Here is a 27415-nt window from a genome sequence, read left to right as displayed (position 1 = left end):
TTGCCAGAATGCAGCAATGAGCTCACAAGTATTGTATGTGCAGTTTCTTCTGCAGCCGTGGTCTGATATGCAAGGAAGCTGACATCTCCCCAAATCTCTCATTCCAAAGCATTTTTTTTCTTAAATTAAAGGTATTTTTAAAAGCTGTATGTTCTGCTTGTGTTTTATAAAATATAGCATTCAACAAAGACTACATGTGATAGACTCTTGATGTAGCATGCTTTTGATCTCTTTACAAGGCAAATTAGAAACGTATTTGTTTGATGGAGGAAAAGAGAACATAATGTGTATTTTGTTCTAGGTCCTTGAACGCTCACGAGATGTTGTGGATGAAGTGAGTGTTTCTCTCAGGCTGTGGGATACATTTGGGGACCACCACAAAGACAGGCGCTTTGCTTATGGAAGGTAAGTTGATCCAAACTAAACTTCAAATCATATTTGTAGTAAAATTTCAGAGCAGTAGAATTTGCAAATCTTGGTTTTTAAAAAGCAAGGACTTAAAAACAATCAAGGGTTGTCATATTCCTGCCTACTGCAAAGAGGATTATATACTGCAAGGATTAAAAAGAGATAAATATTTTAAAAGCAGCATAGTTTTACTACACTACATTTCCTTGAAAAGCCTGCTAAGCTCTGTCAACAAATGTTGTCCCATTTCAAACTTTAAAGAACATTCCCAAAATATGATTGTGGTTTTACATGAAATTGAACATCAGCACTCCCTGCCTAAGTGGTATATGATGTAATTACCTACTTATTGCTGAGCTAACAAGCAGATATGTTGGAAAACTGATGGATGGAATAGTTCTTGTATTAAAACCTGTGACATTGACTGGGCAGCTCACCTACTTAGAGCAGAGCCCATTCTATCACAGGTGAGACTCTTCTGTATTTTGTTATTTAAAGCTAACAAAAGGAAAAAACGTTCTTCCGTAAGTATCAAGTGTTTGTTAGTGAATGGATTACACTCAAAAAGCTTTAAAGAAAAAAGAAGTAATCTGGATTATTCCAGCATGTATAACATAACTTCAACAAGGGCTGAAAGCATGTACAATGAGAACAGACTACCTCTGTGGGGCAGATACTTAGCTGAAGAAGATGGCTGATGGACAGGTTTTTTGCAAGTTTATTGTGCTTTTTTTTTTTTTTTTCCCCTGTAACTGACATTTAAGTAAGGTCTTGGTCCTCACATGTTTTTTCACCTTTTCAGAATTACTTTTCCATATTCTCTCTGCTTCAGTCTCTGCAGATGACCAAGCTTCCACAGACAATATTTTTCCAGCTGAGAATGTCCACTGTAGATTTTGTGTCCCAGCTTCAGATTCAATGTTGCCGAAATGTACTGTCTTACTGTTTTTGCTCTGTGCTACCTGATGAAATGAGGGGCTTTGGAGGTTGACATTTTTTCTTTGTCCCTCAGCATCACTGCAGAGGGTTCTGCTGGTTGAATCAGTCAGTTAAATGTTCACAGTGTAAAAATCTGCACAGCAGTTGGTACAGACCATCCTTTGTATACAGCCCTGTGTTAGTGGTCTATTTTAAGAGTCATGAATTAGCTTGAACTTTGCATCAGAAGCTAAGGCAGCACTGCAGCAGTCCAGGGCTACAAAACCTGTACCATTTGTCAATAATCACTGTGTGTGGCTTTAAGGTAACATTGACCTTAATAATAGTGTTGCTCAAGTATGTGAGTAGATACTGTTTTAACATTTGGCAGCATGTGGAGCCTACTTTGATAAATAAGGATGTAACTTAACATTTCCTCTAACCGTTCCTCTTTGGTGTGGCCTCCTAATATTCTGCAACAGATACTGTGTCACTGAGAAGATTACTGGAGATTAAGAGAACAAAATCAGGCATGTTCTGAACTCTGATCCACCGTTTACTGACAGGACAGGAGAGGGGGGAAAACAACATGCTTAGCGCCTAATCCTGCAAAAACCAAGGGGGCCGTGCAGAACTTGAGATCTCGTGGGATTAAGCATGTGAACACAGGGATTCATATGTGATGTTACCAGAATCGAACCTATGTAGAATCAGGTCTGTTATACCCTGGTCAACTTAAAAAGGTTGTTCTGGAAACTTAGGGTGCTGTTAGTGGTTTTTCTTCTGCAAGTCTCTTAATCTAGTATGTAACTGGAATCTCTAAAGAATTTATTTTCTAAATAGAGTTTCAGTTGTAATATTTCCTAACTGTAAGCACTGATCAGGTGGTACTTCTTTCTTTTTTTTTAAAGTTAGTTTTATTTTGAATCAGCTGTTTAGCATTTTATCTGTTTTAGCATTTCTGAACATTTTACCATTCAATAAAAATATTGAATGTTCACATTTATGGGAATTGATTTTAAATTACCTTAGTATATTGAACTAGTCTACTCCTAGGTGAGGCAGTACAGTTAAAGATGCAGTTTATGCCAAACCACTCAAGGCTACATCTCCAAGTACCCAGGGCTTCTGATTGCCTGAAATATCATTTAATGAGATATCCTTTCAGTTTCCTTCAAAATTGTTTTATGCCTATGCTCCTTGTGCAAGGAAAGGTTTATTTCAGCCAAGACCTCTAGTTGTCTTAAACATGGTATAACGAGAAGCAGCAGGTCACTAATTCACCTGTTGCTCATTGAAAAATATTATTCCCTATAGTTGTGCAAAACGTTTTATAAATAGATCATGCTATAGATGACAGGGTGAACAGTTAGCAGGACTTGCAGCAAGGATAAATCCTTCTTAATTCTTTACTTCTCACAGATAGAACTGTGAAAAGAGAATGATTAAAGGAATGTTTTACTGCTATTTTTTCATGTGAGAGAAAAAGAGAAACATTTTGGTGTTAATGAGAATGCAATAGTTAATGTTTGTACTGACATCCTTTAAAATGGGTGTGTGGAGTGTGAGATCCAGCTCACGTTCTGCTGTGTGGTGTTCAGTTTAATAATCATGTTCCTACAGGAGCTTTGGGAAACAGATCTGGCAGACTAAGGGAGGGAGAGGGAGGTGGCTGGAGGGACTTGTGGAAATATTTTCTGCAGTGGTTTATAGTGTTACAGTTTTGGTTTTTTGGTTTGGTGTTGTTTTTCTTTAAACTCGAGTGTATGGTTTAGTTTTGGAGGTATCCAGTTCAGCTTAGGCACCACGTGATGTCAGTCACCTGGTGATACTCTCCTGCAGGGTTTCATTTGATGCAAAATCACTCCAAAGTGACAATAACACAAATACCATGTCTTTGTTAAGATTAGCATATTCATTTCCAGCACCTAGTCACCTCTTCATCCAGTAGCAGCGTAGTCTCAGAGCTATTGCACTCTGTAAGACTGCAAATGAAGTGGGAACTTTATATAAGCTGAAGTTGCTATTACGTTCCGGTGTTCCTGGTGGGCACAGAACTGTATGTTTTAAAGACATGAGAACATCTACATTTACGTTTCTGTCGGCTTGTCAGCATTCTTAAGCCTCTGTCCTCCTGTCCAATTTGGTTTTGTTTGAACAACGTGTAATTGTGTTCAAACTAATTCTAAAAGACAAATGGAAAAAAGTGGCTTGCACTTGTTTTCCTTTTGCTTCCTTTATTTTTTTCCAGGTAAACATGTTTGACTACAATTTGATTAATAAATTTCTTGATACATGCAGCTCAAGTATGTGTAAACATGAGCACAAATCTGCAAAGAGTTAATTCAGACCCAAACAAATATTTATCCTCAATACTACAAATGTGGTTTGTCAGCTAATGCAGCCAGGATGATTTATTTACTTGCGACTTAAATATGAGCTGTAGACCAAACAAAATCTGTTCATACAGCATGGGCAGAAAACAGCTTTTTCCTCGTGACTTATAAATGTGAATGAGCCTTTCTGTGAGACTGCTGACAGAGCCTCTTAAAATATGTTTAGAGTATTTTCTCTGTTGTGAATGGATTTCCTAAGCCTTATGGGTATTCTATGTACACAAAGAAACATGTGTATTTGTCTTTTTCTGTGTGATTACAATTCCCTTAACCAGTTACTTCCATGTAATTGAATCCACAAAAATATACCTTCTGACTGCTGCTGAAATGATTCCATGAGTAGGGGTTTATCACCGTTATTTAAAGATTTCTGCCAATCTGTTTAAAGGTTGATTCGTTTACTTTTTCTTAAAATACAGTCATAATGGTATTTCTGTAAAAGCAAAACCCAGGTAAATTTGATGTGAAATGGTATTTGCCTTCAGGAAATACAGCAAGATTAGGACAGGGTGGGTGTCTTTGCAGAGTTACCGGGCCTTTAGATAGGTCAGCGTCCCCATCACTCACTGTCTACATTGAGAATTACGCCAAAAGCTCCTCTCCTTTCTTCAGAGAAAGGCCAAGGTTTCAGGAGTGCTTTGAATAAAAGCCCACACTTCTGCAGGACTTCTTGTCCTGAGAATCCTTGTTCTTATATTACAATAATTCTCTTTCCACATACCTTACGAGCCGTTTACTGACATGGATTGGAGGGGAGCATCAGAGATGTGTCTCTGCAGCAGTAGCACTTAACAGACACAAGAGTCTCTTGCTTTGTTGACAAAGGGTCAGCTGGTGGGGAATCCACTTGCTTTCAGATCTGTGTGTTTGCCCTTGCTGATTCCTTTTGCTACCACAAAAACAAAAATAGTGTGCAGTATCTTCAATCATCTTCCAATACAAAAATATTGTGAGCCTTCTCTACTTTGCAGTGGTTTATAGGCTATTCAGGTTCTTCACCAAGCAGTTTTGAAGAAATGTAAAGAACATTTTTGATATTTGATATGAAATGTTTTTTCTTTTGTGTTTGATTCCGATCAGCCCCGAGAAAGACTAGAATAAGCAGAGAGGTTCATAGACAGATTGCATCCTCAAGAGATTTTGTTTTGATAGGGAGTGTGCATGTACTATTTTTTTCTTCTTTCATTTTGTACACTGACATTTGAGGCTTTCCCACTCAGTCAGTGGGAAAGTATACACTTCATGTACCTAAAGCAGTAAAATCAAAGCAGATCTACCATGTGTCTTCTCTGCATCCCATCCTAGTTCCATATTGTAAGTAGAAAGAGGTTGGAATTGCTGTTAGGAATCCTTCTTTAAAAAGGCAGTTATGTGCCAAATGAATGTTAATGGGGTCTGAGACTCAGTTTAACAGATATGTATCTAGAATAAAGAGAGAGCTGTAGTACTTCAAGCCTTCCTTGAGTGAAAGTATTTATCAACTATTATTTACTCTATTTCATAATTTTCCATGTTTCCTTTGCTCTCACAAATCACTGTCTGGGGGAGGCAATGGGAAGAGGACATGGGCTTTATCCTGAGTACTGCAAGGAAAAACCAGAACCTCTCAGAAATGCTAAACCTGGGAAATGACTTTCTGTAGAAATCTTTATCTCAGTGAATTATTTCTTTGTGTGTGTGCTAGGTAGAGTTCTTGAGCTGTTTTCTACACCAAGGCTCTCAGGATCTCAGTCTGGATTTCTTCATAAATGTATCAGAATATGCACAAAAAGGTGTCGTTTGCACAAAAAGATATGTGTTTTAAACTCAATTCACTTATCAATAGCTTGTTGACATCAACTTGCCAGTGGAAGCTTCCTGACAACGGTTGTTGCTGGTTTTTGTGTGTTTGTTGTTGTTTTTTAACGTACTTTTGAAAAAGTAATTAATAATATGCTGGTTTGGGGGATAGCCCAAGAAAAGCAAAAATAACGGTATTCCATATTTTTTCCCCAGATTAACAGATGCTGCTAAATATGTCTTTATTTATGTTCAATTTTCATGTATTCAATGACTTCAGAAGTCACTCTCATACTGGATGCAAACCAGAACCCATCATTCTCTCCTCTTCTGTAGGATTTTTGCCTCCCTCTTCGTCTTGTTCCTATTGTTGTCTTTCATTAGCACTTAAAAGGAATCATGCTTTTAATTAACTTTAGGATCTTGGTTTGAATCTTCCTTTTTCTGTTTGTTTTCCATCCTCACGTTCATCCCCTCCCTTTAAACATTTCTTCTTCTACTGAATACCATAGATTTAGATGACACATTAGCTAAACCTCTTTTACCTCTTTTAAGCTGTGTTTTTTATTGGAACATTAGTTCCTGGTATTTTTTAAGAGGATGGGATGGGAGTTAAGAAGGGGTTCATTTGTTTCCTTTATTTTTCTGCAGTATCTTGGATGAAAGTTGATTGGTTCTCTGTAATTCTCAGATGTAAGCTGCTTCTGTACAATAACAGAAAATAAGCTTGCAACATCCACCTTTCTCCATGTGTCTGTTTTGTCCATTGTTTTGTGAATTATTTTATTTTTCATCTGAAGGCAGCAGTCAGCTGACAAAAACATTCTTAACTAAATCATTATCAGTTCCTTTTTATGGTATGAGTTCTGGTGCCTCTCTTGCTGGCTTTTTCTTTTTCCATCCTTCTCCATTGACTTGGTGTCCAGGCTTTGTGTCTTGCTTTTATAAACCTTGATGTGAAAATTTAAGAATTTCAGCTTCAGTTAACTATCTCTAGAATTCTATTTGTCCTTTTTTTTTTTTTTTTTTTTTTTTTTCTTGTGTTAGGAATGAAGTAATCAAAATCTCTGCTCCTGGGGAGGGAGTGGATGTGTGTAGCGTATATTATGGATGTGTATGGTGCAAACATGCCAGATTCCAAGGAGAGTTTTACTGAGTTGAGGCTGGTAAAAATTGGCCCACAATCATGCTAGGGTAGCTTGCAGGCAGCCTATTTCAGCTGCAAGTTCTATTTAGCACCTTGTATTTTTGCATTTTTCATATGCATATGCTGAACCAGAGTTATAGGTAAATTTAATTCTTATAGTCAGCAATAAAATGAAGCAAATCCCCAAACTGTGTAAGCAGTCCTTTAAATTAAAAATAAAATTATTTTCTCCTTGTTATATTGTTCCACACAATTTTGTCATTCTTTTTAGCACTATTGCTGGTCAGGCATTTGGACAATAAGAATAGTTCTTACAGCTTCCTGCTGTGGAGGTTGAGGTATTTTAATGCTTCTTCATGATACAAAACTTTTTTTTTTTTGTCATTCTCTGTACGTGCACCACTACTTTCCCATGAGTACCTCAGAGGAAATAGGAGAGATTTTTAAATGCTTGCACTTCAGAATATGCATTGTTTGTAAGGAATGTATGGGATAGTTTTCCACTTTTGAAGCACAGTCTTGAAATATGTAATTTTCCTAAAGGTAGCTTTATCATCTTCTTATTACTGTTGTTTCTTACTAAAAATGATGTTACAGAAACTTGAGAAATAGATCTGCATGTTACTCACCACCCAATCTGAATATATTTCAGGGCATTTTGACAGTTTCGCACATTACACCCGTACTTAAGAAGCTTCACTGCAGTCGGTAAAGTATAGAACTAATTGATTCTCCTGCTCACATCCAGGGCATTGCATGGTCTTGCCCTGCCTTACCCAGATATCTTCAGTTTTTCACATGCCAGGCACCCCCTGCATTTTAGTTTTCCTATCAACTCATCTGTTTTGAGTGTATGCACATAAGTCCTGTGTCTTCAGGTCATTTTGTTATGCTCACCAGTCACTTAACGACTTTCTTCTCATTTCATGTGATGGCTGCAACTGCATTTACTAAAAACTGAGTCCACTTAAAACATGTTATCAGCCTTGCTTATAGCTATCTGCACTATTTATTCATTTATTTGCAGCTCTGTGAGATGCATGCATGAAAAAATGTTGTATAACTGAGTGTATCTCTTTCTATCTCTCTCTTCAAAATGTACCTGAATCAACATGGAGATATGGCAGGATTTTGTAAATGAGATTCCGGATGTAATTGTTAGATGGTCTTCTACAGCCTGAGCCTCCTGTGTTTGTGAACTTTGCAGAAGCTGGTGTTTGAACCCAGGCTGCCCTACAGAATCTTTCCTTTCAGGTGGTTGAAAGACTATGCAGGTGGACACTAGAGATAGGTTGTGTCCAATTCTGTCTGAAATAGGATGAGTTCAGCTGTGACATGGGTTTCTGAGGAACCACAGAGGAATATTATGGGAAGTGTATAAGGAAAAAATGAGGGCAGAAGAATCAAAAGCAAAACAACTTTTATTTGATAAATAAACATCTAAGGATTAGTTGTAATTGTCAAGTGAGTCTAGCAGTTTGGATGAACTTCTATCAAAGAAAAAAATCTCTAAAATTCTAAGATTCTATAAAATTCTAATTTCATAATTAGAATTTATAAAATTCTAAAATTAAAATTCCAGTTCTTATCAGAGAAAGCTGATACCTAGAAATAGGGAAAAAAAACAAGAGGAGAAATTCACTTTTTTTTTCCGTTCCCCATAGTCTCTTCTTAAAGTTTCATTTGAATAAGCATGTATAACAGACTTCTTGTCATACAAAGTATAACTTGTCTATCCTTAAACTGATTCTGTTGGACTTGACTCTTTCTGGGTCTCATTTAAGCTCTCTAAAATAAGAAGTGTACTTCTAACTTGTCCTCTAGAAAGACATGAATATAGCATAGCAATACAGTTCGACCTTTCTTCTGCCTGCTTTCCCACTCCTTGCATTTATTTCCAGATCAGACATGTCTCCTCTTCACATTCTGTATTCCTCAGCTTTATTCCTTCGCCTTTACAAAGCAAACGGTATTATTCCATGACTATATGACAAATGATACCCCGTACACGTGACCAGCAATTCTTGCGTGCAGCAGTTCTTGCCAGCATCTCGTAAATTATAAACTAGAGAGAACCTCTTCCTAAGTAATACAGCGTGTACATTTCAGAAGGCATCCTGTTTTTTGAATGAGACATAAACCCGTTAGCATATCGGCAGCCATCATTACAGTTTATAACTCTAGTTTCAGACTATGGAATGTTAAACTTTTAAGCACACTTGCCATAAAATTTATGAGATGCCATTTAATACTGCTGTTTCCGTGAAGTTCTGTCTAAAATAAAAGTATTAGGAAAGATGAAAATGGATAGCAGTTTGTCATTGAGAGATGGCTCACCAGTGTGGTGTGTAAGTTTCTCCGCAGTGCAGCTCATTATGCCAGCTCAGGAACATACAGAACATGTAAGCAGATGAGTCTTTCGAAATCTCAGTCCCAAACCAATGGAGTATGTTACAGAAAAGAGCCTCGTGTAGAAAACTAACTCTCTGCTGCTTTTAACAGCTCTCTCAGAAAGGCTTGTCACACAGCTAACACACTGCCTTTTCTCCCCCACGTTAAGAGTTTCTGATTGTAGTGATTGCTGAGAAACTTCAGGTGGTTACAGTGGTTTTCTGTAGTTTGACTACTGCTGAATCTTGAGGTAGCTACGATAAAATTGGCTTGTCTTTGTGCTGTACTGCTTGCTCTTCTGCAGTGACTTGGAGTGCTCTCTGTACATCTTACACAGTTCAGATCTCACACAGTAGGAACTCCCAAGATGGCAGTGCACCATGTACCGATTCCTGCTAGAGATGGTGTTCTCTGGGGGTTTCTTTTTCATTCTCTGAGGTCTAAAAGAGGTTGTTGCTTCTGTCAGAAGTTCTTCTTATCGAGGTTTGGATATATATCACTGAATGCATTGAGGTAACGCCTATGTTTGTAGACAGGTTGCATCCCAGAATGTTTATGACATGCTTTCTTTGCCTACCAAAGCATCCTACAGGTTGTTCTTAACTACATTTAGGCCAAGCTGGGCTGGCTTGAGATGCAAGTGTTTTGCATTAAGAATTGTTTCCCCAACTCTGTGGGGAGCATTTTTAATGATCTTGTGCTTTGATGCGTGACTCCAATGCAGGAGACTGGTCAGCCAGGAGATGATAATGTGAGTGGTGATGATAACGTTGATTACAGCTGAGAGAACCTGTTCCCTTTTTATCCACCTGCGAAGTCCTCCATGTCCACATCGTGCTCCCTCCTGTTTGCAGCCCCAGTGAGTAGAAAGAAACCCATTCTCTTGCACTGGTGGTGCAGAGCATTGCACTGTTGGCTGGTCCCACAATGGAGCAAGTCATGCAGAAACTACGAGTTTGGTGGTATGCTTAGATGTTTCAAGTAAGAATAGATGACTCATAGTTTCTTCTGATAAGCCTATGGAAAGCAGAATTTAAAAATAAATCAGTTATGTATTTCTAACACAAACAACTGAATCTACAAAACAATGCGTTGGATATCCAAGCTACTGTTTCTTTTTGCTGGTGGTTTGTGTTTGGTTTTTTTTTTTTTTTTTTTTTTGTGTAATACTTACCTTTGTTTCTTCTGGTATTTCAGTATCAAACATCAGCATATGCCTTAAGTATAACCACGTGCTTCTACTGCATTTGACAAAAGTGCATGCAAGGAGTGTCTTCTGTGTTGCTCATCTCGGTTGGTGCTCTAGGAGGAACGTGCTGGAGAAGTGTTCCTAGAACACTTCTAGGTTTTCAAGTCGGTGGAAATCTTTCTTGAATCATTCCTGAATTTTATTGGGAATTGGTTATGAAATTTCTTTTTTGAAAAAAAGTAGCTTGCATTTTTTTATATACTGCTACAGTGAGAAAGAAGAAAGTGAAAGTAAAACTCATTCATCCTTCTGTGTTGTTCAATAACCAACCACACAAAAATGGCAATAAATCAGATTTAAAAAAAAAAATCCTATCCTTTTACATTCCCTGGGAATATATATTTTTTACAATTTGGGAAATATTAATGCCTTATTGTAACCTGGCAGGTTCTCGCTTTTATGAACAGTTGTCAAACCAAATTTTATACTGGGAAGTTGGCAAGTTGTAAGTGTGCCTTTGGCACTAACATGAAATGTAGGTTTTTTAATCAAAGTTTCCAAAGGTCCGTTTTTGCCAAATGTTCACAGTCCTATGTAGGCAGTTAAACTTCCTCACAGTTTTCTGTCTCTGTTTTGTGCTAGCAGTGCAAATCATGTTCATGACTTGAATGAAAACTTAATTTCTTGCGATAAGGTGGGTGTGTTTTAGGAGCTAGCAGCCCCTGCTGTGGTGCTGGTTCAGTCTGTGACCTCTGTCGCTACCCAGTGATTTCCCATCCATCCTGTTCACGGCACAGGGCTGTTTACAGTACAGAACTCAGAGCATATGCATTTTAAGGGAAAATCCAGATTTTAACACAGGATAAATAAAGCATGGAAAAAAAAATACCTCTTCATTCTGCTTTTTGCTTCATTCAGGAGGCAATAAGGAGAAATGTCCTGTTGGTGCAGTTCCTTGTCCCGTTAGGAGTTACAGGTGAAGAAGCCTTCCCCCAGCTTGGTTTTGTGGTCACCCAGGGAAGTTCGGAGGTGATGAGCTGCTCGGGAAGCACATGCAGCTCAGCACACGAGCTGACGTGACACTCCTTGGCAGGGGCTGGACCCCACGCCAGGCCACAGGGCTGCCCTGGGGCCAGTCTGCTGGGTAGTCTGGGGCTGGCTACCCCAAGGAACAGGGCTTCAGCCCCGGCTATCTCAGGAGCCCAGGCGTGTGGCCAGCAGCAGTGCTGCAGGGCAGCTGTTGTCATCTCCTGCCTGCGAGCTCCTGGAGCCCTGTTTCCTTCTGGTTTGCAGAGCTGCAATGCTGCGTGTCTTACGCTTTGTAGCATCAGGAGGGCTGGATACTCAGGATGGCAATTACTTGGCTTAGGTATTAAGTTTTGAACAAGACAGACTGTTTCTCCAGGATGCTCAGTCATAGTTAGGGTTGGACAGACAGACAGCAGTTGCCTCTGGCAGTTCTGACCATCTTGAATTAAACAATTGACCAGGTCAGAATACGCGTAACACAAATTTTTCATCTTAGCAGTTCATTGATTACTCCTTTCTGGGAGCTAAGGAAGCATCTGTGGGGGTCTAGGTTGTGTTTTGACGTGACCTTGAATAAAGCAAGTTTGAATTTAATCGATGTATGCCTCAGTTACATAGAAGACCTTTGTATTGGCTACTTACCTCTCTCTATTTAGCAGATAGCTTTCCACTTTGAAAAGGCCTTGTCTCTAGATATGACAGATGGATTGCAGTTTATATAAGGTACAAACCCAGAGCCGGAGCATTCCTCTTGCATGAAATTTATGCTCCCAGCAGTACCTGTATTGTATGCAGCTATCTTTAGAAACAGTCTGGCTGGATATATCTGTGCCCTCAGTGAAATGTAGAAAGCAGCACTGAGGAGGTATTTCATTATTTAAAAGGTGAATGTTAAGATTCACTGCTCCTGCTCTGTACATTACACAAACTGCAGACACAACACATTTGCGCTAAATTCAAGAGTAATGGAAATGAGGCATGGTATTGCCGGGGTTATTCTGCTGACGGTTATCTAGGAATAAGTTGACCCCTCAAAATGTCTCTTCCCCTCATTTTTTCTTGAGTTTCAATTCAACATTGTTTTGAGTTTTTTTTTGTTTTGTTTATTTATTCTCGCATGAGAGACCCAAGAGCTTGAGAACCGCTTTGTAATATCCCATCCTAGCTTATAAATAATGAAGTTGCCCCAAGTTAGGAATGCTCTGAGACAAGTACTCAAGCATTTCTCTGCATTAGGGTGCTAGCTCTGACAAGTTAGGTGATTGTTTGGTGGCTGAACTGCCAACCTTAATTCTCACACTTACACCTTATAAAGCAGTTTTATTTAGTGAAGTACTTTGTCTTTTCCAAAAACCTTTAAAAGCTTGCAAATATTTTCCTGCTCGCACTGATTTGAGGTACTGTCCTGTGCAGTGCTTTATTTCCATTGTAACATTTATTTTTACTTGTACTGTAGAAGTTGTCATTGCTGTAAATTCTGCAGTAATTTGTCCTTTTAACAGGTTCTTTATTAAAGATGTTGGAGGTACTGCTGTACAAAGGGCATTGCAGAGGAGACAGCTTTATAATCTAAAAGGGTGCAGTAAAGGTATTTCTCCATGACAAGTTCAGAAGAGATCTGTCTGCCTGTGTGGCTGTTCTAAAGTTTTGCCTAACTCCTTTCTAACTCCTAAGCACCAGTGATCTTTGAATTGCTGTTTAGGCTCCCCATCAGCAGAATTATTTCTCAAGCAGTGACAGCCTGTGAATAACTGTAGCATAAAAGCAGAGAATGGCAAGTTCTATCTCTCTGCTTACTGCTCTGTTTATATGTGCAGAGATCATCTCTCAGCGTTGAGGGGCAGTGCTTCCTAGGTACGTGGCTTTGTCCTTCCATGCTTTTGTGATGATATGCATAGCTTCTATCAAGTCTTTGCACGAAGAACATGTATTCTGATAGTCTGTGTGTCAGAGCATTGTTCAAAGCATAGAGTGGAGTAGCTTCAAGCTGGAGTTATGAAAATAGGTGAAGCTACAGTGGAAAGCGTGCTTGTTGGGTTTTAACTGGTGTCTTCTTGTTGCCTTTCTAGGTCTGATGTAGTTGTTCTGTGCTTTTCAATTGCTAATCCTAATTCCCTGAATCATGTGAAAACGATGTGGTATCAAGAAATCAAGCATTTCTGTCCTCGCACACCTGTCATTCTGGTGGGCTGCCAACTAGATCTCCGCTATGCAGATCTTGAGGCTGTTAACAGAGCCAGACGGCCTTTGGCAAGGTAAAGTTTAAACAAAAATAAGAATTAAGAAAATTATTTTGTTAATCAGGTATAATACTTTCCAAAGAGAAATGATAGAGTCTTATATCATTTTTTTTTTCTAAAATGTTAATATATGTGCTTACATCTTTTTAATTCTGTTGTTTGAGCTGGTTAGTTAACACACAGAGTTGTTGTTATATGTTCACCACAATGTTTTTGCACATTGGACATCTAATCTTGCTTGGGTGGCTGGAAACTACTATAGATAATGATGATTACCGGAGATTTTTGTATATGTCATTCTCTACCCGAACATGTATATCATGTCCCATCCTGTCACTACTGTCACATACTGTTTTAAACGGAAAGATACTGTTCATGTTTTCTTAATTCTCAATGCATTTTTCTTCTGTAAATGTAATCCCAGATCATGCCAGAAAATTAAGTGCTCGCAAATTATTATTTTTTTTAAGTTCTAGGATAAAGGGTGAGTGGGGGGTTCTTCTAGGGAAGCTTTGTTTTTTCCCATATACAAAAAGGAAGCATTCACACGTTCCTGCTTACTTCTGGTTTCCGCATTTTGTATGAATTTGAATGAGACCAGATTCATGGAAATATCTGGGATAATGTAATGAAAGAATTTATTGTAACAAATATCCATGAAGAGGCTGAATTAATATTTCATGGATTCTTATAAAACTTCGCATTGCCTTGTATTCAAATTCTTGACTTGGTAATATGCTTTTCTTAGGTTTATTTTTGTAAACAGATTACTTCTTCGGGTGGGTGGGATGGGTTTTCTGGTTGACTCTTTAAAAGATAATCTTTTTTTCAAAACTTAAAATTCTTTTTCTGCCCTAACCCTCCTTTATTATTTCACTATTAATAAAGTTTGAATCAGTATTCTACATGTCTAGCCCAGACTTCTGCCACCTGAACTGATTATTAGCTGGCAACAAAAGCAAGCTGTTGTCTGGAGCGTGTTAAGTCTTTGCCAGCTTGTGTCTGTCCAATATGGTGTGTTCAGAGAATGCACTGTTGAGGTCATATCTTCTGGTGAGATGATTTTTTTTTTGTTGGGAAACTGGATCCCAGCCCAGATTGTTTTCTGGTTTGTTTACCCCATATCATATACTTGAGCTGCTCTGGAAATTCATGAGATCCCACATAATGCTTCTCCAGCCAAAATAGAGCCTGTCTCTTGAAGTGCTTGTTCTGTTACAACTTTGTCATAGGCTACCATAGTTTTCTTTAAAAAGCATAAGCTTAAGAAATATTTCTCTTTTCATATTTAGCTGTATTTGTGGCATCTCTGTCATGAGAATTTCCCCTTGAGCTTAAAGTATGTATACAAAGAAAGATACCAATTGAATGGCTGAGTAAACGGGTGTTTTAGGAAGTTTTTATTTTAATAATGAGAGTTCTCAAGCATTCTATCAAATTTTCTAATTGTAAATTTTCCTTTAATACAGAGAGTGCTTACTCCATTTTGTGAAAACGATTTTATACATATTTTTAGTAACAGAGATGCATTGCAGAGAAACCACCAACCTTGAACAGAATTACAGCTATGTGCTATTCTAAAACTCTCTGAGACAGCAGTTCTGGATTTCCAAAGAGCTTTGTGGGCTTTATTTTGTATTTTGTATTCATTTAAATTATATTTATTTCAGAATTGGTGCTGACACATTTTGCAAAATTCTTTGCTTTCTGACATAACCTTGTGATGATCACAGTGTGTGAGGAGAGCTATTTTTGTTTAACCCTAGGCCGATCAAAAGAGGAGATATTTTGCCACCAGAAAGAGGCAGAGAGGTTGCCAAGGAGCTTGGGATACCATATTATGAAACCAGTGTATTTGACCAATTTGGAATTAAAGATGTGTTTGACAATGCAATTAGAGCTGCCCTGATCTCCAGAAGACACCTGCAGTTCTGGAAATCTCATTTGAAGAAGGTCCAAAAACCTTTGCTTCAGGCTCCATTCCTACCTCCAAAAGCCCCTCCTCCGGTTATCAAAATTCCCGACTGTCCCGTACCAAACATGAACGAAGCTGGATATTTATTGGAAAGCCCCCTGTGTGCAGACGTTATGTTTGTTCTCCAGGATCAGGACTACATTTTTGCTCACAAGATTTACCTAGCTACCTCCTCTTCAAAATTTTATGACCTTTTCTTAATGGAATGTGAGGGAAGTCCAGACTTGGATGAAACACAGTGTAAAAAAGAAAATACAAGTAAGGATGTTTTGACAAGTCACCTTGAGACAAATTATGACAGTGAAGAGACATCCTTGAAATCTGCTGATGTTGTTAAAATTCCTGCACCAGAAAGTACTGACACTTTAAACACACTTGAACCCGAACCTGGTGAAACAAATTCTGCAGCAAGATCTCTGTCATCCTGGGGAAAAGGGTTTGTTAGTGTGCATAAGGAAATGCAACTGAATCCTGTCTCAAATAGGATGTGTCCTGTAACTGTGGTAAAAATGGATTCATCTGTGCAGGCTGGACCTTTTAGAACTGTTCTGCAGTTTTTATATACAGGGCAACTGGATGAAAATGAAAAAGATCTCACCAGACTAGCTCAGATTGCTGAGATCTTGGAAGTATTTGATTTGCGAATGATGGTGGAGAATATCATGAATAAAGAAGCCTTCATGAATCAAGAGATTACTAAAGCATTTCACGTCAGAAAAGCTAATCGGATAAAAGAGTGCCTTTGCAAAGGGACATTTTCTGGTGAGTAAATACAGGCTTCAACAGGACAAGTACTAATTCTGTTATTCATGTTGCTGTCTCTTCACAGACTTCAAAAACTGTGACAATTTACATTGTTCTGAGAGGAAGGATGAGACCAAAGCTACAGTGTTACTCAGGACCAACTTTGTCAGCCTAGGATTCTGGAGTTTAACTTCTCCAAATCTATACAGAAGCTTTTAAATAAGCGACCCAATTTTCCAAAGTGTTGAACATCCAATATCTCTCTTCTAAGTGAGGCTTTAAGGTTTTATTTTTACTTAACTGTATAAAAAACCTAGAATTATATCTGAGTGGGGAAAAAGTGAAAGAAGTGCCCAGTTTAAAAAGTGCAATTGAAACATGCATTCTTGAGGCGGAGTTTCACTTTAAGCACAGACTTGCAGCATGCCTGTTTCTTTGTTCCCATGACAGATGTGACATTTAAATTGGATGACGGGACCATAAATGCCCACAAGCCACTACTGATCTGTAGCTGTGAATGGATGTCTGCTATGTTTGGAGGATCGTTTATTGAAAGCTTGAACAGTGAGGTATTTGTCCATTTGCTTATAATGTGTGATGGATTTGGGGCGATCGTCATTCAGTAGCTATTTGAACAGTTGCAATTAATCCCTGGAATGATTCTTTATATTTATTCTTTCCTTCCCTTGCAGACGTGGGTTGCTTTTCTTCTTAAGGCATTAAATTAGGATTCCTAGGATGATGACACATTTTCCACAAGGCATGAGATTTTCTCCAGTGTTGGAGCATGCACTTAAATCCTGAAATCCTGTAAAATATTAAATATGGAACAAATTAAATATTAATTTCTTTATTTCTTTAGAATAAGTTTTAAAGTTGTGTGAATGAATGTTTACACAATCAGAAGCATTTCAAAGAATACATGAGACAGGAGATATTGAATATAAAAGGAAAAAAATGTTAAAAAATGTGGAAGATAGAGAGGGGAGCTGGCTTCACAGTACTTTGACAGAAACTGAGCTCAACTTCTCTACGGCATTGGCTTGTTCTCTAGAGTAAAGTAGACATAAAGTGCTGTATAAAAGATCTCAATGCTTTGAAATAAGATTTTGCAACAGAAGCCTTGTATTTTCAGGTGCTTTTGTTGTCTGTTTTTCAAATTCTAAACATCCTGCTAGCATTTTTTTCTCTATGTCTTATCCATAACCAGTTTTTGATTTTTTTTAATAATATTTTTTTGTTTCTTACCATCTTCAAGGGTCTCATTCATTTGAAGAGTTGAGGTTTTTTTGTATTTAATATTCAGGAAGATTATGTTCTACTTCAGTTTTTCTTGTTTCTTCTAATACAGCTGTAAACAATTCCTTTGCCAAAGGCATATTCAAGAAATGGTTCATTTAAAAAAAAGACATAGTTTGCTTGTAGCAAGCAACATTTGGCAATGAAGAATACACATAAATTTTCTACCAGCCTATTTCTAATGATAAATCTGACAGTCTTAGCTCATCTTCCCAATTTAAAATTTTAAACTTTAAATTTAAAGTTTCCAATTTTCATAGAGTTTAAAGCATTCAGTAATGAATTTGGAAGTTTTAAAATACATGTAGATATTAATTTAATGTTCTTCTTTGCTTTACAAAAACAAAATGATCTTTTTTTTTTTTGTATTTGGGACACAACATTGTAGCAACTCATTCACAGAATTTTCTTTTCTCTGCATTAGCACAACATATGAATAATGAATGAGGTTTACAACTAGCTGCTCTTGCTTGGAGAACTGAGCATTTCCCAGAGTGGCTGATATGCATGAGAGCATGCTTCGGTACTAACAAATCAGGGCTTGAATCCCTCCCACCCACCCAGATAGAGCTGACAGAAAAATTCCCAAGCCCCCCCAAATTTGACTGCAAGCTATATGGGAACAGTGAACTCAGTTCTAGCAGGAATTATGTGCTGACTCCTTCCAAGTAGTCAGATTAAGTTGCACACACATCTAATTTCTCATCATAATTCTATTATTATTTTTCTGCTCTGCCTTTTTTTTTTTAACTGCAAGTTCTTCAGAATAGCGCAGTGCATTCTTCAGGGCCAGCAGCATCTCTTGAGTTGCAAAGAGGTACATTACAAATTGCTGATTAAATGAGTCAGCTGTCCTGGGTACTGAAAGCACGCTTACCTGCTGCAACCTTGAGACCCTCAAGAATCAGGTTCACCCTGCTCCTCGAAGGAATGATCACGTACGCAAACTGCAGTTGAGGTGCCACAGTGATAGGTTAAAGTGAGGTCTTCTAATTCTCCTTCCTCTTTTAGGCATCCCTTCAGTTAAAAGGATTTAGGGTTGTGCTGGTGAGAAATTAAATAACTTTTATCTCAGTCCTGGTAGTTTTGTTGCACAATATTTTGCTGTGCTAATTACAGAAATGGTTTGTATTTTCTTTGCTTCATTTCTTTAGTTCTCAGTCATTTTCCAACCATCATTTACTTTGATACTTTGGTTATTTTTAAACAGACTGAGGAAGTTTTTTGGTTCTGTGTGTGCACGTTTGCTTGTTTGGGATGGGAGTGGGGGAGTGGTGGCTGTTTTGTTGGTTGGTCTGTTATCCTTTGGTTTCGATTATTCACAGAATCCCCAGAATATCCCTTGCCAGGAGCAGATTAGATTGCATTCCTACAGAAGTCTATCAAGGGAGGTTTGGCATGGGAAGTGCCCAGTGGCTTTTATGTTTCCCACAAAGCTGTCCATTTGCAGGTTAGAAAGCATTGCGCAGATCCGCTGTTCAATGTGGGTCCAACTCCAGTAACTTGATCAAGTTGCCTGTACATACACTGACAAAGGATCTGACTCTGGACGCAGACTTACCTGTTGGCAGCTTCTTGAACTTTAATGATGAATTCCTAACTTGAAAAATATTTTCCTTATATTTCTACAATGAAGAGAAAGAGAGTCCAGCAAAGTGGCAAAAGTAATATATGGCCCTTATATGAAAAAGACATCAATTATTAACAACTCTTTATTTTTTAATATCTTGTCCAGGTAGTTCTGCCCAACATAAACAAGACTTCCATGCAAGCAGTTTTAGATTACTTGTACACCAAGCAGTTGTCCTCCAGTCAGGAACTCGACACACTTGAATTAATCGCATTGGCAAATAGGTTTTGCCTTCCTCACCTGGTTGCGTTAGCAGGTAAGGACTTGCGACCTTGTCCAATGTAGTGTCTTGTGCAACAGCTTAAACATGTCTTAATGATTTTGGAACACACAATATTTTTTTTGCACATGAAGAAAACTTTTTTTTTTTCCCCTGAAAGGAAAATTGGAATGCAAATTCATATTTTCATATGTAAAAATGTATTTCTTGCCTTTTTCAGTTTTGTGCAAAACCGTCTCAGAACATTGAAGCATTCTGTGCTTTAAGAATTGGAAGGGTAAACCTTCTCTTTAGCCTTGATACAATGTAAGTCCTTTGTAGTATCCATTCAGAAGTTAATAATTTACCTGAAAACAGGATGAACACTGGACTTTCTATCATGTAATGAATGAAGTGTTTCTTTACACATTTCTGTTCAAAGGGAGTAATTGAACCAATTCAAAACTCATTGAAATGGTCATATATTTTAGAAATGCTATCTGGATCTCTTTTCACTACCAAAATGGGAGTTGGGTATTTTGGTACATACATGGTTATTCAACCTTCATTTCAGGAAGAGGGTTTCCTATCACGTGTTTAGAGAAAAATGACCGGATAGGATACTGTTTAGTTTTAAAATTAAATCCATGCATACTCCAGACCTCTGGGATTTTTTTTTGTTTGTTTGTCTCTATGTATGTAAATTGTCATTGTTCTAAACATATGGTCAAGGCCAAAACTCTCAAAGACAGATGAAGCAAAGCTTACACATATTAACAGGACAAAAATGCATGCAAATTTTAATCAGGTACCAAATCCTAGCTCTCCTTCAGTTGTGCATCGGGAATGTGTATCTTGTCTTCACTAGTTGTGATAGACCAAGTCTTTACTGCCTGATTATTCCTTCTAAGTAGTTGTGGCATAAATATGCATATATTATTATGAATATTTTATTCTATTTAATTCTTGATGAAACAATTTTTGAGTTTTCTACTGCCAACAGCTTAACTCATTAGGGCCAAATCAGTTCACAAAATGTCCCAATAAACACTCAAACCTCTAAGATGTTTTTTGCTTCTAGAAAAGGCTTAAGGAGACTCCCTTGAAGTAGCTTTTTGGGTAGCTGGCTCCCTAGGAACAACTAATCTGAGAGAACTTGAAATGAACTTTTCTACCTTAGTGCTGTCAGTATACTCATTAATATATCTGCAGCGGTCTGCTGTTGCCTAAAAACTTGGCTATCACTTTTGTACCACCCAAAAGAGACAGATGATCCATTTTTCTAATTTATAAGTTTGTACTCAGAAGTAGGCAACTGCTGAACCTTGTCCTTCTACAAGTGATTATTAGTTGCAGGCTCATTTTCTGTAAGAAAGATAATAAATGTGAATGAAAGCAAAAATGAATATTTTGGGTTGAGACTAAGGGGCAGATACTCACATGGACTATGCTCTGTTGGAGTAAGAGAGTTTGTACCAATGATGAAGAATAGCCAGACATAACTGTAAAGGCCAGAATTTGGCTTTTGCCACACTGAAGTTGCTCAGAATATCCAGGTGAATGTGCCACCTGCATAATGCTACAGTTAACACTATAAGGAGGAAGAACGTGGGTTCTTGTTTCCTTGTTAGTGGTGGATGATCTGACCTTGAAATGTGACGATTTCCCATGTGGCTGATGAGTTTTCTTCTCTAACAGAACAGCATGCAGTACAAGAGCTGACAAAAGCCTCAGTGAGTGGCGTTGCAATAGATGGAGAAGTACTGTCCTATTTGGAATTGGCTCAGGTTAGTGTGCGCTGTTTTTTAAAGATACTCTGGTCAACTGCAGTACTTAACTTTCAGCGCCTTATTGGTTCTGAGCATTGCATGTAAGAAACTCAATCTTTAGTTCTGAGAGGGACTAACAATAGAACTGAGATGTATTTCTATTATAAGGGAGGTTTTTATATTAGTTCAAAGATGAAACATCTATGTAAGTAAACTGGGGGTAGTTGTCTTTCAAATATCTGTTTTAATTAGTCTTTATCTCAAAGCTTCCAAGCTCCTCAATCTTATGGCCGTGTTTTAGCAATCTGAAATATAACATAATGGAGCTGCTCAGCTGAGTAATGGTAACTGATTCTTGGGTTCCTCTCTGTACAGTTTGTGTTGATACATTTAGGCCTGTATTGTAACATCAAAATTTTTTATATTCTTAGACTTAATGCTTAAAATGGCTACTCAAAGCCAGTCAGAGTGCTTTGTATTCAAACACATTTCAATGACCTTTGAGTCTCAGAGATCATGCAAAAAGAGAGCCCCCAACTCAGTTAAACTGCACACATCTGTTTTCCAAAACGAGTGCTACAGCAGTCTGCCAAATACAAGTAGTATTTGCTATTTAGCTTGTAGTAGTAGAAGTTAAAATATCTTTTAATCAAATTATTCTTGATTTCACACTAATGAGGAGCCTGGCTCCAGCTTGTCTTGAAGTCTGGAGTTAAAGTAGCACTAAAATACAGCAGAAGCTGACCACCATGCAAGATGTCCTGCAGCTGCTTTCGAGTGCCTCTTGCAGTATCTTGAATGCTGTTACAAAACTAGGACTTAACCCCTTCCAAGAAAAGGCAGCTTACACCACTTAATTTTGATTTTATGAAGGGTTCTTGCTTTTATTTTTCTTCCTGAAGGCAGAAGTAATGTGTCTAACTACTGTTAGGATATCCTCTGTGCCCTGTACAGCTGTGTGATGTTTTATAACCTGAGATGATAATAGACAGAGTGCCAGAAAAGATACATATGCAGTACAGTCTGATTTGCATTATAGCTCTTGCTTCTTTATGACTTTAGAGGGATGATTCTAACTTGAATTGTTAGTCGAGGCTGAAAAATAAATGATAACTTCAGGAAGTGGAATATGCTTCTTGTTTTTTCTTTACAGTTTCACAACGCTAACCAGCTGGCAGCGTGGTGCTTGCACTACATCTGCACCAATTACAACAGCGTTTGCTCCAAATTCCGCAAGGAAATCAAAGCTAAATCTTCAGGTATGAGCAACTTTCCACCTCGGTTTTCATGAGGCTTTCCCTTCTTTCTCCCCATCCAGTCCATTATATATGAAGACAAAGATGAACTCAGGTACTGCAGAGGTTCTGTCTCATAGCTCAGCTATCTTGTGTAGCATTCATATATTCTTCTAATCTATAAGGAAAGGTTATAGTCAGTAGCCTGATTCCTGGGCAAGCATTATGTTCTTTACCTATTTCATTGATGCTAGAAGGAGCAGAGGTGTTCTCAAACTCCATGATGAAAGATACATGATGTAGAGGGCTTGCATTTTTATATTCTTCTTTGGTGGACTGAGGTCTCAGGTGCAGCTGCTCTCAAACTTTTCACCCCATAAGTAAGGCGTATCAGGGAAACTGGGGAAATTCCTGATAAGCCAGCTAACACAGACGCTAGATAAATGATTAGCTGTAGAGCTTCTGGCAGACAATCAAGATGTTTCTGAATGTGTAACTTACTGTTTTGTTTTGGGACTTTGTTTCTTTTTAATCAGATAATCAAGAATATTTTGAGAGGCATCGCTGGCCACCTGTGTGGTATTTAAAGGAAGAAGATCACTACCAGCGAGTTAAGAAAGAGAGAGAAAAGGAAGATGTTGCACTGAATAAACACCATTCAAAGCGGAAGTGGTGCTTCTGGAATTCCTCTGCTGTAGTTGCCTGAACAAAGCACATAACTGGAAATCCATAGCCAGTGTCAGAAGTTAGTCTTATTGTTAGGAACAAGATGTAGTTCAGGTTTTCAGGAAACTCTGTTCCACGTGTACATTTATTATTGCTAGGGTCAAAAGCACAAGCTCATTGAAAGTGAGCCTGGAACAGCTCCTCAAAGTCATATGTATATTTTTGGTTAGGAAGCAGATAAATGTCTACCATTATTACATTTCTTTTTATACCAAAAAAAAAATCCAGCATTAATGTTTCAATCTCCAATTGGGAAATATTTTTATACTGTCTAGTGTATTTTGTTCAGAAAAAAAAACTGGATATCATTTTATTTTACAAACCACAAAATAACCATGTAGCAGCTTTGTATTAGATTTTAACTATTTTTACTATGCGACTACAGTGAAATAGACAATCCTCAGTCATAAGAGACAGCTTTTAGAGTATCTCATAAAAAGTCATCTTAGTAAAAAAAAAAATCTAGCTGCCTAGTATAAGTTTTGTTTTTTAAAGTACTGTGCATTGGTGATATAATTAGGTGATTATTTTTCCTTTCTAAAGTAAAGGGTTAGAATAAGATCCAGTAACCGCAAGTTATAGAGCGCTTGATCTTTGCTTAGCTGAATAATAGGCAGTATAATTACCCATTCAACTGCAGGCAAATGTATTTCTAATATTTGCCATGTAAGTGCAAATAATTATGAAGATGTGGGCTATGTGAAATCTAGTGATTCTAAGTATTCAGAGGTTTTAAATGTCTAGATCAAAGAGGATATTTCTAAAACCATTTAGAAGGGCTTATTAATTTATATCCTTATATTAGTATGGATCTGAATACAAAAAGCAGTTATACTGCTTGCATTTGAATTACTGCATGGCAGTTACCTTGTTCGGTGAAATCTTAACCATGCAGCCACTCCTCATGCCGAATTCCATTTTGCTTCAGTGCAAGCAAATGAAAGGGCTGCAAAACCAAGTAAGAGATATCTAGCATTATAGCCTTTTGTAAGTGAAGAATGATCTTCACACACCATCACTTCAGTTTGATCCAAATTGTTTTGTAACTTTTCCCAGATAGAATTCAAAGTGTTAGATTATTTTTAAGTAGGTCATATATTTCCTCTGGAAACGGGTATTCCCAGAAAGCTGGGGCAGAATGATGGAATTCCACACGAGTGATGCAAAAAGGAAAAAGCCTCCAGAGTTTTCAAATATCTTGTGTGTTTATGACTTTTTATCAACCATTGCTCTAAAGCTGCAGTATTACACTAGATTACAAAGGGATGAGAGCATTTTTAAAAGACCAAAACTAAAATACATAGACCGTAGGACGTACACATGCAATCCTATACAGTGTCTCAGGCACAATTCTGTAACCAAGGGTAGTATTGTGTATTAGGTCTGTTAATATTGTTTTGTGCTGGCACCTCAGCATACCACTGTGAAAAGCTGTTTATGTTTGTTTGTTTTTCTGTATTCAAAGGCAAGGCAGTATGGTCAAGCCCCCATGCTGTAGGTCAGGAAATGCTTTGGACCGAAAGCCATATACGTCTCTACCTATTTGAGTTCTGACCGGAGTAATTCTTGGCAGATGCTACTGCAGGGTGGTAGAAGCTGCCCAGCATGGAAGGAGATGCTGCTCTACAGACTTTTATAAGGCAAGCAAGTGACAGGTAAACCCCTGATAAAGATTTGTCACCGTATGGTGATAAAGAAGGGCTATAAGTGACAGTTGCAAATATAGTCTCCTTAATTCTTGGTCAGTGAAGATGAAAATTGTAGAGAAGAAAGACTGAGGAAAGATGCATCAAGACTAAGAAGAGATAAGTGTTTGATGTCATGAAACATTAACTAGTCACATTTTAAGTATTGCTACTAGGTTTTACACAACCAAAGCTACAGTATGATTGTAATCTTGCCAAACTAAGGGATATATAAATGAACCTGAGGTATATGCAATAATATCCAGTTGTGCTAGTTATCAGCTACTATAACCAAGTGGCTGGTTCATTTGGTTAATGCTGTCTATGGCCTTTAATCATGGTGGTTATTTTGTGTTTTTTATTTTGCAAAAAAGTCAATAAAATGGTTTAGTTACAAGTTGTCTCTCATCTCTCTGAAGAGGCTTTCTAAATTTGTGAAAAGGATTCCACCCTTTTTCTAGCCACTTGTAAGCATGCAGCTGTGGTATCATTCACTGAATTTTGCTGAGCTGACGCTTGTATGGCATATTAGGATTTATGATTGGGAACGTAACAAGGAAGCCCTATAGTGTTTGTATATGATGGGGCTGGGGCAAGGTCAGTGCTTGTTGCTTACTGTTAAACAAAAAAAATCTCCTGCCACTTTTCCACATAATTTCTGATATTTAATTACCATGATATTACCCAAGGGAGATGAAACTAATTAGTCATGACAGCCATGGGGAGGAAAAATGCAGGTAAACAGCAGGAACTCCATAAGGTTTTCAGCAGACTCTAAACTTTCTACAGCCATTGTCTTTCCTGCTTTCTCACTACTGTTGTTGTCAGCCATTATACAGAAATCCTAATTACCTGTTCGTGGGCTCTCAGAAACTACATCCTCAAATACAGACTTTATCAAGTTATAAAGGTAGAAAGATCCAGAAGATTTTTACAAGATATCATGCAAAGAACATCATTTGTGATTTTTTCTTGAAGCTCTTAGGCAATGCAAAGGACATTGCATCCAGAATACAATGTGCATTTCTCCTCAAGTGCAATTTGAGAATGTTATATATGTCAGTGATTTAGAATATTTTTAGAAGCAAAATTTCATTCCTTTGAATTTACCATTAGAAAAGGCTGTTGAATCAATACTGACAAAAAAAAAAAAAAAAAAAAAGAATGATTATGTTAAAACTAGTGGCATGAAAGGATCAAATCAGAAGTGTTACTCTTTAGGTTGGTTTTTAGTTTTGTTTTTTAATTATTATGGCCATTTAGAGAAAGTTGCATATCTTTTCTTTCTGGAAAGTCTCAGCTTATTTCTTAGAAACAGCGTTCTTCTGTTTGTTTTTCCTAAGACAGAGAGAACTGCAAGCAAGTAAGGTCTGGCCTAAAGAACCTGCACCAACACTCAAACCAGTGCTTTCAGCCTCCCAAACCACAAATAGCACACCAGAGCAAGAAATAAAGTTTTTTGTGATTAATACAGGATTGGCCAGACTTCAGCTGCAACTTGCTAATTTAATTTACTGAAGATGTAGTCAGAATTGTCTTCTGGTTGGAGGCTTCAAGATGTTTAAAGAAAAGCTAGATAGCACTAAATACATGGATGAATTAAAAAGGATTACCTCATAGAAGAGACAAATTTGGACATCCCTTCTGAGCACTGAAAGTGTGATAGTACCAGAGAAAGTAAGGGAGGAGCAGCACTCTACTTTATTGCCCTAATTCTTCATCAGTATACCCGCAAATATCCTTCAAGCACAGCAATTTATACCCTGAAGCGTTCATTTTGTAAAATGAAAGATTTTTCCCTGCCATGTTCCAGTAACAAGCAGTGGGAGTCTGACTGAAGGCATCTTGGAAATCCTGTTCTGAGGGCCAAGTCTTCCATCTCCTTTACACAGTTATTTAGGTAAAGATCTAATATATTAAATAGGATTGATTTTGGTATCTAAACTCCAGAAAGTGGTAAAATATTTCATTTCATTGGACTAGTCTTTGTCAGTCTAGAAGATATTTGCTGTCTTTGTCAGATAAAACCACAGGTTTTGCCCCTCTTCTCTTCTACCCTTTTTTCTAGTGCAGTTTTTATACTTTTGTCATCAGATAATCTAGCATTTATTTACTCTGTGTTGGAGTTCAAGGCATGTACTATGCAGTGAGGTATCTTTAAAGTGGGTTGCTTGCCACTCCTGAATATGATGTAACAGCATTTACATGAGTATACTTCCTAATAGGCAAAATTCCTATTGAAGTGGGTAAGATACTCTGCACACACACACACAAACACACTTTGGGCTTTGAGGTACCACCTAATGAACTTAGACATTGTTGCTTGTCTTTGTTCCAAATCTGGTGACAGAAGTTTGCTCTGTGTGCGTGCAGGATAGGAGTGTATTAGTGACAATAACCCCCATTCTACAGGCTCTACAGCAGGATAATTCATTCTCAGCTAATATACATCATTGCCTTCAGCCAAAAAAAAATATAACCCGTGTCACAAATTGATTCTACACTAGCAGCCAGAGCAATGAGACTATTGCATATCTGTTTAGAAAAACTAAATCCCTCACTGCTGCTTACATAAAAATCTTGATTTCTTGTAGAGATTTGAGAAGCTTTTGGATCAAGGCTGCACGAGGCTAAGAAGAAAATTTGAACATTAGAA

General features: G+C 37.8%; 1 protein-coding gene across 5 annotated transcripts in view; it reads left to right on the top strand.

The window, feature by feature from the left end:
* Positions 1-23316, top strand: part of RHOBTB1 (Rho related BTB domain containing 1) — a 48645-nt gene extending 25329 nt beyond the window's left edge. For all 5 annotated transcript variants that reach the window (XM_032191543.1, XM_032191545.1, XM_032191546.1 and 2 more), the window contains 8 exons: positions 302-405; positions 13327-13512; positions 15264-16234; positions 16667-16785; positions 19251-19401; positions 21043-21131; positions 22267-22372; positions 22885-23316. In XM_032191543.1, coding sequence (XP_032047434.1) covers positions 302-405; positions 13327-13512; positions 15264-16234; positions 16667-16785; positions 19251-19401; positions 21043-21131; positions 22267-22372; positions 22885-23054 — 1896 coding nt within the window. In that variant the 3' untranslated portion in view covers positions 23055-23316. The remainder of the gene's footprint in view (positions 1-301; positions 406-13326; positions 13513-15263; positions 16235-16666; positions 16786-19250; positions 19402-21042; positions 21132-22266; positions 22373-22884) is intronic.
* The last annotated feature ends 4099 nt before the right edge of the window (positions 23317-27415 follow it).

The sequence above is a fragment of the Aythya fuligula genome, chromosome 7, assembly GCF_009819795.1.
Source record: "Aythya fuligula isolate bAytFul2 chromosome 7, bAytFul2.pri, whole genome shotgun sequence".
NCBI lineage: Eukaryota > Metazoa > Chordata > Aves > Anseriformes > Anatidae > Aythya > Aythya fuligula.
Note: the sequence above shows the minus strand (reverse complement) of the source record. Positions and strands in the feature narration are given on the sequence as shown.